The sequence below is a fragment of the Ptychodera flava genome, chromosome 8 (assembly GCF_041260155.1).
Source record: "Ptychodera flava strain L36383 chromosome 8, AS_Pfla_20210202, whole genome shotgun sequence".
In the NCBI taxonomy this organism is placed as follows: Eukaryota; Metazoa; Hemichordata; class Enteropneusta; family Ptychoderidae; genus Ptychodera; species Ptychodera flava.
The window spans coordinates 26,220,090-26,235,594 of record NC_091935.1 but is presented as its reverse complement, the minus strand read 5'-3'; the positions used below and the strand labels follow the sequence as shown (position 1 = coordinate 26,235,594).

The 15,505-nt window shown below is 37.4% G+C and overlaps 1 protein-coding gene across 1 annotated transcript in view; it reads left to right on the top strand.

Moving 5' to 3' along the window:
- The window catches only part of LOC139138903 (nipped-B-like protein A), a 56,004-nt gene that overhangs the window by 26,731 nt on the left and 13,768 nt on the right, over window positions 1–15,505 (top strand). Inside the window, exons 12-29 of the mRNA XM_070707493.1 lie at window positions 261–367; window positions 1,116–1,202; window positions 1,573–1,807; window positions 2,397–2,551; window positions 2,925–3,005; window positions 3,611–3,711; window positions 3,850–3,991; window positions 4,619–4,707; window positions 6,606–6,735; window positions 7,171–7,314; window positions 7,694–7,855; window positions 8,265–8,443; window positions 9,075–9,177; window positions 11,520–11,618; window positions 12,066–12,212; window positions 12,860–12,994; window positions 13,462–13,614; window positions 14,522–14,602. Coding sequence (XP_070563594.1) covers window positions 261–367; window positions 1,116–1,202; window positions 1,573–1,807; window positions 2,397–2,551; window positions 2,925–3,005; window positions 3,611–3,711; window positions 3,850–3,991; window positions 4,619–4,707; window positions 6,606–6,735; window positions 7,171–7,314; window positions 7,694–7,855; window positions 8,265–8,443; window positions 9,075–9,177; window positions 11,520–11,618; window positions 12,066–12,212; window positions 12,860–12,994; window positions 13,462–13,614; window positions 14,522–14,602 — 2,330 coding nt within the window. The remainder of the gene's footprint in view (window positions 1–260; window positions 368–1,115; window positions 1,203–1,572; window positions 1,808–2,396; window positions 2,552–2,924; window positions 3,006–3,610; window positions 3,712–3,849; window positions 3,992–4,618; window positions 4,708–6,605; window positions 6,736–7,170; window positions 7,315–7,693; window positions 7,856–8,264; window positions 8,444–9,074; window positions 9,178–11,519; window positions 11,619–12,065; window positions 12,213–12,859; window positions 12,995–13,461; window positions 13,615–14,521; window positions 14,603–15,505) is intronic.

Genomic DNA, 15,505 nt, shown 5'->3' with positions numbered 1-15,505 from the left:
GAACCTGACACTGTCCAAATATATCCTAGCTCCTGATATCTGAGGTGTTCTACATTTAAGTCTGCCAAAGACAATAAATTTACATAAAATGTATATTGGGAAGCTTTTGTATGCTAACTGGGGTGTTATAACACATTAGTAAACTATTACAATCCCTCATTAGTAATAGTGCACAGAAAGTATGAGAGCCCCTTATAAAAAAAAATCCTTGGTATCGATAAGGCTTTGTTCTGTTTCATTGATTTTAAATGCTTTTGCAGATGAAGAAGATGGAGAGTGTTCCCCTGACTTGCTGATCTCAAAAGCACTACTCCTAGAACTCAGCAGCCAAGCTGCCAAACTGAAATCAATGGGAGTCATGAGCAAGGTAAGCCAAATAAGAATATCGTTATTTTGCACATTTAGGTTTGATAAATCTGCTGGAACTTCTAGTTCCAAGGTGAACTTTGTACTTTACTCTGTCTTAATAATTTTAGGGACAATAGGTTTTAAACTTTTACCGTTCAATACTGTTTTTAGAGTTTGAATTTTAGATCAGAAGTGCATACTCTTCTCCAAAAAATATGCTAAATACGAAACGTCGGCCTAGTGAAAATAATATATTGTTTAAAATCAGCAGTGTTTGTCATAACGAATTAGTTCTTGTCTAGACTAAAATTCAGTTGTCAACAATAAGAACATAAAGCCTGTGTTGACAAAACAAACACAAGGTTTTTTCAAATTCGAGATTGTATTTTTCAAAGTAAAAAAATACTTGAAAGTACATCAAAAGTTACAACTGATGGCACTTAATATTGATGAGGCGTTTGAGGTGTAAAACAGCTCCCTTTCAGGAAACATCTGGCATTAAAAGCACCCAAGCAGAATATCGTTGGGAATGATATTTGTATGTATGGAATTACATTTGTGTAACCCTCACACTTGTTGATTCAGGTAGTATTTGCAAGTCTACTTTCCCACCATGCTGTCCTTTATCAGATGTTTAAGTATGTAATTTGTTGATGGTCAGTCATATCAGTGTCCTGATTTCCAATTGAATGTACACAATGATATAGTGTGTCACCCCTCACTTGCTCTCTATCAGTTTTAATGCATTATTTTTCTCTCTGATACAGATACCACCTGAAAAACTTGTTCGCCTGCTTAACATCTTGGAGAGAAATATCAGAGATGGTTGTAGGTTGCAACCAACAATGAACCAGGTGAGTGATGAAGTGAAGCTAGGTTAACGACACTCATCACGTGTACATTCAGTAATATTTCTGTTGGATTTGAACTGGCGAAATATGCTACCATCTCATCTTAGAAAGAAGTTAGTGTCAAAAACCATTCAACATCATTTGCACATTAAACTAGAGATGGTTCATGTTCTAATATCCCTAGTCAATACCTTGAATGTATGCTCAACTAATGGTTCAGGTTTGTTCAATAACGACTACCAGTCTTAAAAATGTATGCAAGTGTATACATGTTATATGTAAGCAAGAGTATCATGAGGAAGCATGAATATTTTGAAGGAAAGAGAGATTCACGAAGAACATGTTGTTTAATTTTCATCAATTTTTTGACCAGGATGATGAGGACAAGCACGAACAAAAACTTTGGCGTGAGTTGACAATGGAGCGTGTGACAAGATCAATCGACGCCAGCCTGACAGCCATGTATATCATGACGTCTCCCAACATGCCAAAGCATGTGTACATTGAAGATGTTATAGAAAGAATGGGAAGTTTGGTGAAGTTCCAGCTGCAGAACACGATCTATCCCGAGTATGATCCAGTCTACAGAATCAATCCCCACGAAAGAGGTAAATTACTGGGATGACCATTTCTCTAATTTGATACATAACTTTGACTCTCCAGCTGCTACAGCTTTATTCATTGAAATGTCACATTTTACGGTTGATTCCACTGGCTGTACTCAGTGCAATATCTGTGAACTCAATAAAAACCCATGTAAATTAACTCAATTCAACCAAGAGTAAGAAATGCCATTCTCAGTAGGATCAGTCGAGGAAATTCAGAAATGCCAATAATTGACAGGTACAAACAATATAAATCTAAAGGTAATAAGTTCCCAATGCTACCCACTGTGATTGCTTCTGCAAGGCATAGTGCAATTATTTTCACATTATGATGCCTCTACCGCTATCATGAAAAAAGCCCATATGTAATTTGAAAAGATGACCAAATAAATGTTCGTTAAAAATTCTGAACTTGATTACTGAGGGGCAACAGGCTTATGGTCTCTGCAGCAAAAGAGAACATTTTGTGGTGTGAGTAATATCATCTGTCTTGCGACAAAATTTTCCAAATCATCAGTGTTGAAAAAGCTAAAATTTGAGTAAATATTTTGTACTATAAATGTTTTTCCTCTCTCTTTCTCCTGTCTTGTAGATTTATATGCTGGCAACATGAGAATGAAACGTGCCAGGGCAAGTGGTACCAAAGAGAAGTCTATCATAGCGATGTACAATAAACTCTGTGAACTAGTGTCGAATTTAGCTGATTTAATCGACCTCCAACCTCTTACTGATACATCAGTATTACTTGTAAGTATCTGTATTGCATGAATTTTCAAACATCGTCTTTAAACTTGGCAATTAAATTGCTAGTGTGTGACATTCTGTGCCACAATTAAACAATTTGACTTTATCTGGTCATGTTCAGTTCTCGTATGGATTTTTACGTTTGTTTTGTTGTGGAATTTCTTTTCCAAGATGTTGACTTGCATTGTTTTTGTCTCTGCAATGAAATTCTTAATGAAAACTAGAAGAGTTGTGGTTTATAATGATAGTTATGTCATAGCAATTGGATATTATTATTTGAAAGATTGAACTGTGAGGAGATGCGAGATCTATCAATTTTGCATAAATATAGCCATTATATAAACCAGACTTACTTGCATGTTGGCTGTCATTTCAGTTATCGACAATTGGTCTCGCTCCGTTCTTTGTCGAGAATGTCAGTGAATTACAACTCAGTGCAATGAAAGTGATCACAGGGGTAAGTCTTTCATTTGTTTTTCCTATTTGCCCAATGATATAATGAATAAATGAGGCAGTGTTTTCTTGATCATCTGGCAAGCTAATTTTGCTGTTGAAACATCTTATAATTTGAATATGAGCAATAATCTAAGTTTGGAACTTTGATAAACTCTTGTACAGTGTTACAATGATTCAGACTTTCATTGTAGTGCTGTCAATAGGTGAAACCCTGAATTTGAATGGACCATGATACGAAGAAAACCATGTGCACAAATGTCATAGAACTATATGTATTCCTGTGTATGTGTATGAGATTGTACTGCTGCAACTTGTCGTTTTCAACGTCTGTTTTCCATAGAGCACTGCCATTAATCAGAGTGTGACATTTCAATCACTGAGTAGACGTATTATGGAAGTGTATATATTGATCAGGAATTTTAGGTGTAAGTTCTCTGCAAGTATGGTCATGGGCAGTTTTGCTTTCATAACTTGATGTGGCTCATAAGTTTATGTTGTATTGCTCAAATGTCTGATAGCTTACAGTTATCCGTGTGGAGTATATTTATACATGGAATAACTCTGTTGAAAAAGTATATCTAACTGTGACCATATCTTTTCTTTTAGGTCTTTTCTGGTTATGAGAAGCACAGGCAGCTTATCTTAGAAGACATATTTGCATCTTTGGCAAGACTGCCATCCAGTAAGAAAAATCTCAGGAACTTTAGGTAATGGCATTCTCATAGATATGTTTCATTGGTGTATTTGTGTTCAAAGCATTGCTGAACAAGAGAAATGCAATCAAACTGATTCCCTGAATTCTGATCTCAGCTGAAAAACTTCTTCTGTGTATGCCACTCTCATAGGCTGAATTCTGAAGAAAACATTCAAATGGTCACAGCCTTAGTTCTACAGCTGATTCAATGTATAGTAACACTGCCCGTAGAAGAGGGCGACGACACTCCTGCAGATGATGATGACAGCGATGAAGAAACTGCCCCAGCAAAGGTATATTTCAGAGTTTTCCATCACAGCTATTATCAAAGATATCTGTCAGTGAGACAGGGATGTTTGAATCATGTTTTGTAAGATTCTTTATGTTTGTTCTGCACAGCAAAGTAAATCAGCCGTCTGTATGTCAGTTGAAGCGGCAGTCCTCAATCCCTGGCTCTCGCATTAGTGGTTGTTGACATCGACTGTGTGTTGGATTTTAGTTCTTTGTTATCCTTTGAAAATTGTCCACAGCTCCCAGTTAGCCAGTTTGTCTAGAGATAAAGCTGGTTAAAAAACCTGTGCCCTGAACAGGCAGTGTCTTCTGGCTATATGCAAGTGAGATACGATAGCACTCTTTGACCAAAGCAAGAAATTCCTATTATCATACTCCCTCATTAAGAAACAACCAATGCTAATCATGAATGACAAAATCACTTAGAGGTTTCCTTTTACAATGCTTGCAAAACAGCTTTTGTCAACAGAAGCAAAAGCACCAATGTTTTACAATGTTCTGTAGGTTAGCATAAATATGTTGGTGAGTTCTTCAGAAAGATGCAGAGGATAAACCAGTTATCGCCTGTCAGCTTTTGTGCTGAACTGTTCTTTCACTGAGACTGACTTTATATTTTGTTGAACTTGCAGGGAGATCTTGATAAAGGTGTCGTCATAATAAATCTCTATGAAACTGCCCTGAGAGTTGCTCAGAATTTCCTTTCAGTCTTCCTTAAAAAGTAAGTACTTCAAAATAATTTTATCTTTATGAGGCCATGATTCTGTTTAACCCTGTTCCCGCCAGACAGTGTTACTTACCTATCTGCCAAGTCAGTAAAAGCAGTATTGAGTCAAATCTATATGTATTTTCACCTACTTGACATGGTATGGTATTGCAGCTTTTCTGGTACCCCGTCATCACAAATCATACGCAAAGCAGAACCATGTCAGCCAAAAGTATTACTTGAGAAATCTTCAAAACTCATGTCATGATGATCCATAAGATTTTTCAAAATTCATTATATGGACAGCTTTCCAACTGGTGAGTGTGGAAAATATCGAGTGTATTTGTATGATACTGGAATCCCAAACCATATGACCATAAGGCATTTGTGCATGGGCTTATCCAGTAGGTAATGGGATGGGAATGGAGAGCAAAAATAGTGGACCCTTGTGAGAAAGGCACATTCCTTCCGTAAAATGAATGGAAAGGTGTGAAAGTTTTGTAAACATTCACTACTATGGCATGTCGGGCAGTGTGTTATAATAGGTGAAATGATTATAAGTTGAAAACCCTAGCCATGTTGATCTTATCACAGGGATCACTTTAGGGCGCGATAACGCGATATTTACGCTCAAAAATCAGAAAAATCGCATTCAGAAAAATCAATTGGGACAAAAAGTCACGCCGATAATTCAAATGGCGCGTACGTGATACATTTACGCGATCTCAATTCATCGGTAATATTTGGCAGGTTTTCAGTACAGAACTACTCATTGTGTCGCCGTAGAGAGCGCTATAATTACGCTAAAAAAAGCTGTTGCAGAGTTACCCGTTTCAAACAGCATTTGTGATTGGTTTCCAACAGGAAGTTTTGCGTTCATTGACAAATCATTGGAGTCGATACAGCAAGTGTTCATTGCTGATGTACAGTGTGTTGTCGTCGCTCAAAATAGCGCTTTCGAAGGAATATTCGTGTCCAGCACGAGTGGTAGTGCGAAGGAAAAATGAAAATGCACTATTCTGGACTACTGTACTTCCGTTACCCCGCACTAGAAAGTATGGATTCGATCGCCTCCGATTACAACTACACTAGTGTCACAGTTTTCGGACAGGGTAGTGAATTTCGCCCAAAGCCGTTTCATAAATGACGAGCACAACGAAATCTTATTATTATACCTTTCAAAACTTTATTGTGTTTATCCTCAAACTGTTAACACCGACAGAAGTGGCATTTAGGGAGTCAAAGTTGCCAAATTTTTGCCCCCATGTGGATTGCGTGTAATCGGACTGCAATCGCAGTAATCCGACGTCCTATTTTGAATGTGATAAGGGGCTAAATATTGATATTTTGAAACTTCGAACCCAGATTTTCAATTTCGACGTGTTTAGAAAACTATATGGAAATATTTCGTGATAATTAGTTACGTTTAATCCATGGACGGCGCAACTATATTTCAACGTGTATAGCGCTTAGATATCGGACACGGGCTGTCCCTGTGTGTTGCGTTCGACACCTCGTATCGTACGGTGTGGCTAACTTCACCAAGTTTGTAGCGCCCGAAATAGCTTCTACCAAAAAAAAAATCCAAAACAGGACGGCAGCGTCACCTGACTTAATATGCTGTAGCATGACTTGTAAAATGCTATCAAAACGGAGCGAAGTGAGTGTAACGAACAGCATGTCATTAAATGTCTGAAATCTGAGGTCTTCTGAAAACTGTCTAACTGAGTGTATTGTTATGCAAATTAACCAATATGCAGAAAATCAGGGAAAGTTAGGTCCGGTTCCCACAGACTTTGAAATTCTCCCACTGTTTTTTTTCATGTGCGATTTTATCTCATGCCGTTCTTGAGCCAGGGTAATCCCTGTTATCACCTTTGTGCTCAAACAGACACTTTCTTTGTTAACTTCAGATGTGTGAGTAAAGATGAAGAAGACTACCGTCCATTATTTGAAAATTTTGTTCAAGATCTCTTATCCACTGTCAACAAACCAGAATGGCCTGCTGCAGAAGTCCTCCTCAGTTTACTGGGAAGGCTGCTTGTAAGTAGCATTTGCACTCACTTTTGGATTACACATAACCAGTTGATAGTGTTTTACTTTTGCACATCATTTAAATTCAACAAACTGAAGTTTTCTGGAAAAGGTTACATTTCTTTCGCTGTCTCTGTTGTATCAGCAAGTGTTTGAGTTTGAATTTCCTAAATATGCCCAAAGTGGTGGTCAGATGGTTTAAAGTTCCTTGGCTGTCTTTTGTATAGCTTTTAAAGTTTTTTCGTTGCAATATTGACTTTTGATCCGTGAACTTGCATTTAACAGCACGAGTTTATGCATTCACAACTTTGTGAATGCATAAATGCATGTGTTTGATGAAGTTTTGTTGTCTTTGCATAGTTTACACTACCCTTGTCTTTCATAAGTTACATTATTTTCTATCTCATTAAGTTTGACATTTTGATCCCCATCTTGTCTCTTTAGGTACACCACTTCAGTAATCGGTCCAATGATATGACAATGAGGGTGTCTTCACTGGATTACCTTGGGCAAGTAGCAAGCAGACTTCGAAGAGATGCAGTGTCAAGTCAGTTAGATGAGAGTACAATAGATGCCATCGTTGATGATGTGAGTAATCTCTTTCAGTCTTTTCTGGTGTGCTCACGCCGCAATTCCCTGTAAACAGGTTCACAATCATAACGGATAACAAAGGGTCAAGACCAAACCATGGTGGTGACATTGCTAAACCTGGTTTTGCCATATGTAAATATTTTGTTTGTTTTGAAGTCACAGGAATACGCACCACAAAATTTGAAGTACAAACTTTTTAGAAGTAATTTTTAAGAAGCAACTTTCATAGAGATCGGGAGACAGAGGAAGAGATGAGAGATTTAGAGGGCGGTAGAGGGGAGAGAGAAAAAATCGGTCACCTTCAAGTTTTGTGTGGAGCTGTTTGAAAACGTCTTACAATTCTATATTTTTGGCCATTGTCTCTGTACCAAAACAGTCAAATGCTTTAACTGGTCAAGAGTCTGATGATGAAAACGATGACAACTCCGACGATTCAGGATCACGGAAGCAGAAGAAGAAGTCAGATAAAGTTCAAAGTCTACAACGTGCAATGTTACATTACTTGGCTCTCCATGGGAAAAATGACCCAGCTTTACTGGTAAGGAGATGCATAACCGAATTTCTGTCAAAGTGTTATCATTTTCTTTCTGACAAAATAAATGTTTTGTGCAGCGAAATTTCATTTTCAATGTTAACAAAAAATTTCTGTTGTATACTGTTGTATATGCAATGCTGTGTGTATGTGAATGTTTGAAATGAATGGACATAGGAAGAGGAGTCTACAGATTTCCACAAAAATTGAAGCAAAGAATTGCGCAGTAATGTCATCTGATATGAGTACTCCTCTCTCGTGATGTTCACTCTGCAAATTGGTCAAGCATTTCTGAAGATTTTCATCAAAAAGATTTACTTTTTCTGAACGGCACATTTTTCAGTTAGTAAAAGTTATATTCTTTTGAATTTCAATTGACACGATGATATTGAAACTTCGTTTCATTTGTGAACAGTTCGCAAGACAATTTTACATAGCACAGTGGTTCAGAGATTCATCATCGGAAGTGGAGAAGACAATAAAAGCACAAGAAACCAATGAGGACACGACAGAATTGCTTCAGGCAGCAGAACAAAGGAAACTCTTCCTTATATCCATGATCAAATGCAGAAATGGACCATTTGGTTCAATAAGGTAATTTTGGTTATCTGTCACAAAAGTCTACTGTACATGTATGCTGTTCAGTCTTGTGATTTCATCGTTACAGGGTCTGTACGCTCCTGGAAAGACCTTCAATTCCTTGAATTTGAAAGACTTCTGGAAAGTCCTGGAAAAGTCCTTGGAAATGAAATTGAGTCCTGGAAATTCCTTGAACAAATATAATGCAATAACAATTTTCAAAAATGACAAGATAATCAGTTGTGATATCATAAAAATGATATATAGATTTAATATTTGTAAAAACGATATCTGGAATATTGTATATTGGGCCTCAAAAAGTCCTTGAAAATCGCTAAAAAGTCCTTGAAAGTCTTGCAAGTTTTTAATGACTTTGAGTGTATGGGCCCTATCTATAGTTCTGTTAACTTCTCTCACCTCCGCCAGGTAATTATGTCTTAATGAAGTTACCATACAACTGTTCAATTCACCTGTAAGTTTGAACCTTTTGTAGAAAAAAAAAGAGAGAAATGAAAGTATGAAATTTAGAATTATAATCATCTCTGTCAGGCCTTGTGTCATTGCAAATTTTTACATCATTGATGTGCACAACATTTTTCACAAAGCAGTTGATAGTTGATAGTTCTGTATATTCGTCTTTTTTCAGACAATCACAATGTAAGCTCTCGTATGAGAATGCTGCTTTAGTAGCCAGGTACCTGACATCAAATCGACCGTTTTCACAGAGTTTTGATATTTATCTCAGTCAGGTGAGTAAAGTTCTATCTATCAAAATTAGTGTCTCCTTTAATGTCAGAATGGAAAGTTACTCCATGTAGAAGGTAGCTCTGAAGCACTGTTCAGTGCTTTTGTAGAATATGTGAATGGAAGGTGACATCTGTCAGCAAAGAGTTGTATTGACTTGGCAACAAATAGCAGCCAAACAAAGGTTGCTGTCTTTGAAACTTGTTCCAGCTCCAGTGCATGTGTCACATGTAACAGGGTAGAAATGCATCTTTAATATTCCAGCTGCTTGCAAGTTAATCTACCATGCCCTGAGAAAAGAAAGAAAGGCGCATTTATACAATCAAATTCTTCATCTTGTATACCTCACCTTATTAAGGTAGTGACTCTGGTTCGTTGACACATATTTTCAATCAAAAAGTTTCACATAAAAAACGGGGTCTCACACCCAACATGTGGTACATTTTCTGTTAGGTCTATATTTGAAGAAGGTAAAAATTTTGTTTAGTTGTCAAAACATGCATTCGTATGTTTGTTTAAGTCAAAAACGTGTGATTTTGAGTTTTTTCACTTAAAAAAGTATAAGTAAGAATTGGCAGCACCACTAAGTGATCTGTTAACGGCACTAGACAGCTGAATATACTGGGGGAAAAACCGTGTTTTGGATTTTTGAAATTCGCTTTTGTTTCTGCGCAGTGGGCCTTCGAAGTGTAAACTGTTGGATTTTTGCATAAATTAACGGCTTTTGTTCACGTTTGTCAAGTTATCGTCCCTTCAGGGGGGTTTATCAAAAATCTGAAACACGGTTTTTCAGGTCTAATCATGAAGTGTTAGCATGCGAAGAATTGGGGAAATCCGCCCACGCGTCGCCGACTTACACTCATTTGAAGGTGCGCATACATAGCAAAAATCGGAACTGAGAAAATCGACGACTTGTGTAAACGTCCCATTTTTCACACAAAATCGCCGAAAAAGTCAGATTTTTGCGCGTTTAAAAAAGATTCATTCAATCTGGGTCTAGGTTAAATATTGGGCATCAGATTGGAGAATTTCTGACAAGTCCTGAACACTAGTTCGCCTAAAAATGATGAAAATTGTGCATAGAAACGTGAGGCTTTACAGCGTAAGCGGTGGGTACTGTTTACACGATAAACACTAGAAAGATCATTCAGGGCATAATCTGTTTGTCAAATACGTATCTAGCTAATTATTATATTAACTGTGCACTGTTTGGTAACAGTTAGAGTCTGGTTACAAGACTAGAAAAGTTTTAAAAAATACAGCCGGAATGGTTTACAGGTCTGCGTTCTGCCGACGACGCGCGTTCGCTTGCTCGCAAGCGCTCGACTTCCGGTCTCATAGCCTGTAATTTATGCACGTAGGCCCTACCAAATGTGAAATGGTTGTCAAGTTCATTTTAGCGCCGATTTTTGTGACTATAGTACCGTACAGGACGTCAGTTGCTTGCTTGCTTTCGAAGATGAGACGACCAACTCTCGATGCTCTAAAAAATTCTGTCGTTGAGAAGTTCAATGCGAGTAAGTCGCACTTGTTTTTGTAGTTTTCACATGTGATCTGCTGCAGTCTTTTTGCTCACCATCAGGAATGATACCGGGCTTTTCGTGCGCTATTTCGCTTTTGACTGTGACATGTACTATTATGGTCCCGGGTATGAAACCAAAATCAACTTCAGTTACACGTAAAAGTGATTCTTCATGACTTAAAATAAACGACTGAGGCGATACTCGACGGATTCACTGATTGTAAAACTGAAACGGCGACGTGTCGCGACACCCAGCGACACTCTCTTGACCACAGATAGAAATAGACAGGCACCGATCGTGAAGCGACATTTCGCGTACGTTGCTGTGCTCTAGACCGACATAACAGTGTCTGATCGACAATTTAAAAACTAAGTCCAAAATATAGCTGTTGTTTTAGAACCATATTTTCCCGTGAAGATTAAATAGAGTCTCTTTGGCCTCGATTACGTTTTCTACACCGCTTATACTGCCGGCAGTCGTCAACCATGTTGGAATTGCGTCTCTTATGAAGACGTACGCGCATGCGCAACATAGTGAGTAAAAATTTACATAATCTCCTTCAAGGTATAACGATAATGCTGACAGTAATCCGGACCGTTAAAACTAAAAGAAAATAATAACTCGCGCAGTGGTTAGAAGGCCGTGCTTTCACTAAAATTTCAGACATTTCGTAGTATAATGTTACCTCACAGTTTTCTCTAATAGAAAGATCTTATTTCAGGGGTTCAGAATGTGAAATAATCACAAAATCGCTAAAATTGACCGGCGAACCTGAGTCACTACCTTAAAAGAACTAAAGACAAGCTTCCCTGCGTTCCTTTCAGATCCTGCGAGTGCTGAGTGAACAAGCAGTAGCAGTAAGAACAAGGGCAGTACGGTGTTTGACACAAGTAGTAGAAGCTGATCCAAGTATGCTTGCCAGAGTAAGTACACCAAGCAGGTTGACAGTTCTCCCACTTTCAGAATAAAGCCAACACTTCAAGATACTAGATCTGAAGATGTCCATACATACTGTGACATGGTTTTAAATTTATCTTTTTTAGCCAACAGATGTATGGAATGTTCAATATCATTACATTTATCAGGAAATTACCTATATATTGTACTGAAATTTACATTTATTAAATACCTAGTGATTCATCATATACTTCTGGCTCCTTCTACAGATACTCTCTAATTTGAATGAAAGTCGTTATGTCCAGAAAATTTGAAAATTCCCAAAGCATGCAAATTTCTTCTCAGATTTCTTTAATTTATTTTGTGGTGAAACTTCAACAGTTTGACAGAAACAATTGGAAAAGTTGTTGTAGTATATCAGCTAGCTCATGTTGCACAAAATGTTTAAATGTCTATTTCATGTGTCTTCACAGCCTGACATGGAGAAGGGTGTCCATGGCAGATTTATGGATCACTCAACCAGTGTCAGAGAAGCAGCAGTAGAACTGGTGGGCAGATTTGTCCTCAAGAAACCTGAACTTATTCCACAGTATTATGACATGTTGATAGAAAGGATACTGGTGAGTCTTTGAAACATTGCTGTGTATAATGTGAATCCTCTTCGAGTTTGTCAAGTGAAAACAACTATATACACCAACTATTTCTCTGTTTGAGTCTGGTACAACCCTTAATCTTTAAAACTTACATGAAAGTGATTGATTGAGAGAATCTGAAAAAATAAACGCTGCATTGTAGAAAATGACTTGATGACAATATGCTTAAATCACATATCAATACTTGTTCACTACGGTGTAGTTTGTACATTACTTCTAAAAATTGAAAATAGTCTGTAAGAGTTTCTTAGATCCTACTTAGAAGTTTCACTTACAGAAATACATCTATTTTGTTTGCATCAAAGAGAATGTCTGTTTCAGCAGTGGATGTTTAGCCATTGAGGGCATTCTATTATTTAAGAAACACCCCACATTATGAACTTACTCCTCAAAAGTAATATGGAACTGATACAGAACAATTTTTTGTATTGTTTTATATGTTTGATGTAAGATTGGATCAAGTGCAACTTCTTTCTTTTTAACACAAGTTTACTGTCATATTGCTGTTAAGAAGTTACAACATCACTTGTTCAAACAAACTATGACAGAAGCTGTCCACTGCATGCAAATCTTCAAATAGTCTTTTCAAATTTTTGTTGTATTTTGCCTTTCAGGATACTGGTATAAGTGTCCGAAAACGTGTCATCAAAATACTCCGGGATATTTGCATTGAACATCCGGACTTTCCCAAGGTGCCGGAAATGTGTGTCAAAATGATCCGCAGAGTCAATGATGAAGAAGGCATTAAGGTCAGTAAAGGCTTGAATTCATAAGTCAGTCAAGAAAGCTTTGTCAGGACAAACAAGATAAGTGAGATGACAGTAATCTTACATTGAAGAAAGACTATTAAAGGTATACTGTCACCTGTTCCAATTTTGCCACAGTTACCATGGAAAGAGAAAATCTAACCAATCACAGATTTTAAGTGGTTGGCGGCTTTTTAAAAACAGCACCCTCACATTGACATTTTGAATACCAAGGAACGCCGTTTTGAATACCAAGGAACGTCCCTTTGACCATATATGGGCATATTTAGATTACAGGTGACTGTATACCTTTAAATAAGGTTACCTTGACTTAAGTTCGTCGAGCTGTATATGTCGATTTCAGACATCATAATAGCAAAGACGCTAATTTCAGTGATAGCACAAACCTTGTCTTTCTGTACATACATGTTGTCATCTCTCTGATTTACGTTTGATCGTTCACTTTGCAGAAACTGGTGAATGAAACATTCCAGAAGATGTGGTTTACTCCGGTGCGAGGGTCTGACTCAGCCAGGCTCATCCAGAGAGTACACCACATCACGGATGTTGTAACAGCTTGCAAAGACACCGGCTATGAATGGTTTGAACAGCTGCTGTGTAATGTAAGTATTGTAAAATCATTAAAGTAAGAAAAGTCACCTGTTCTTTCTGCACGTCATGTCATTCTCACTTTCACTCTGTGCAGGGCTTGCATTTATCAGTCAATATTTAAAAGATGTGTTCAATTTGCATACCAAAGGTTTATTTATACAATCACACTTCATTTCTCTTGAAATGCCTTGCAAACACTCAGCGTCAAGTTCCAAGCTCTGAATATGCAGCATTGCCATGTCATCACAAAAGAAAGCTCTGCACTCTTTCCAATATGTTGGTTTAAAAGTTAAACGCTTTCACCACCATGTTTTGGCTAAAACCCATTGTTGTCATGTCATTGGTGAGTGTGGATATGTTTACTGGGAATAAGGGGTCGAACAGGTCAAATGAGAGTTTGCAAGGATGTGATGAATAAGGTACCAATTTTAGGCATGCACATTGAACATTCGGGGTTTGTAAAAATACAATCCTAGAATTCTTTTTATCTGGCTAACATTTAACACTCTTTGTGGACGTGGTGTATTAAAGAAGTTATACTAACATTATTAAAGTAAAAGCCTTCTTCAACTTCTCCATTTTATCAAAACACTGTCAGCTCAAACTTCCTTCCTCATCAAGTCTTCTGTCATTTTCCATCTCAGCATTTAAGAATCATAAACTATTATCGTAAAAGTTAGATGAGTTGTGTATCTCACTAACGTTTGAATTTGGTTTAAAAATTGTCTAACACTTACCTTGTGTATGACATATTTTGAAGCAGTAACCAGCAAATAAAGCACTGATTTCATCGAAGTAAATCTAGAATATTAAGTTGCAAAAAACATGTATCAAATCTTACAAGGAAATAACTAAGAGATGACTGAACCAGCACAGTACAGCTGACAGATAACCCAACCCATGCTAAATTTATTGCAGTCCTTAATGTTGCCAGATGGTTCTAAATCAGACTCCGGTCCTCATGAAGGAACGAGTCGCACAGAAGCAGCTCACAGGAAGGCAAGTGCAAGCCCTGCAAATGGCTAAGAGTATTTTGTGTTTTATTACAGGGTTATTTTATTGTACTAAGTATCGCTATACATTTTATCTGCAATATCCACTAGTAATATTGCTTTGATTATTAAGTTGGTACGTTGAATGCTTTCTCATGAAAGCAAACATATCATTTTATTGTATTCCTTCACAATGCATTTTCTATAGTTCAATTCAAAAGTTGATGCTTCCCAGTAAGTGAAGCCGGAGTGTACACAGCAGTGCGGCAATCTGTTACCACATATCCCAAAGCAGTCTCATTGTCAACCTAAAGTTACAGGACCACACTGTCCCACACACCAACCAATCCTAGCAATTTTTTTCTGCCGTAAAGTATTTCATGATGACTGTTGCACAAAGTATTCTTTTGGAACAAAACAAAATTTCACAGCTGTCAGAAGGCGTGCAACCAAAAGTCTAATGGTTCTGGGTTTCGCCAGTGTGGTCTGTGAAATGATGTTCTGGGTGCCTGGATGTATCACAGAGTATTTCCTTCATATTGTAAAGCGTTTATGTTTGTGAAGAAACAAAATTTTGTGTCATAAGCACTGAAAATTTATGTTGAGACTAGCAGTACACAGGTGTTCAGCGTGAGAATTTTATCCAATGCAAAGCTTCAGTGCAAATCAATTTAACATTTACTGTTCAAGTTTCAAGTAAACGAACAGAACTGCTAGCCAATATTGACTTGCATGTTGTATTCTAGCAAGGACACTTTCTATCAATTGATAGTTTTTCACCCTTAGAAATCAATTAGTTGTAACTTTTGATATATTTTGCAGGTTTTTTCTGTTTGAAAGTTTCCACTTTTACCCTCAAAAACATATCCAAATGTGCAGTTTCCGGCTTGTCAACACAACCTAAATGTGT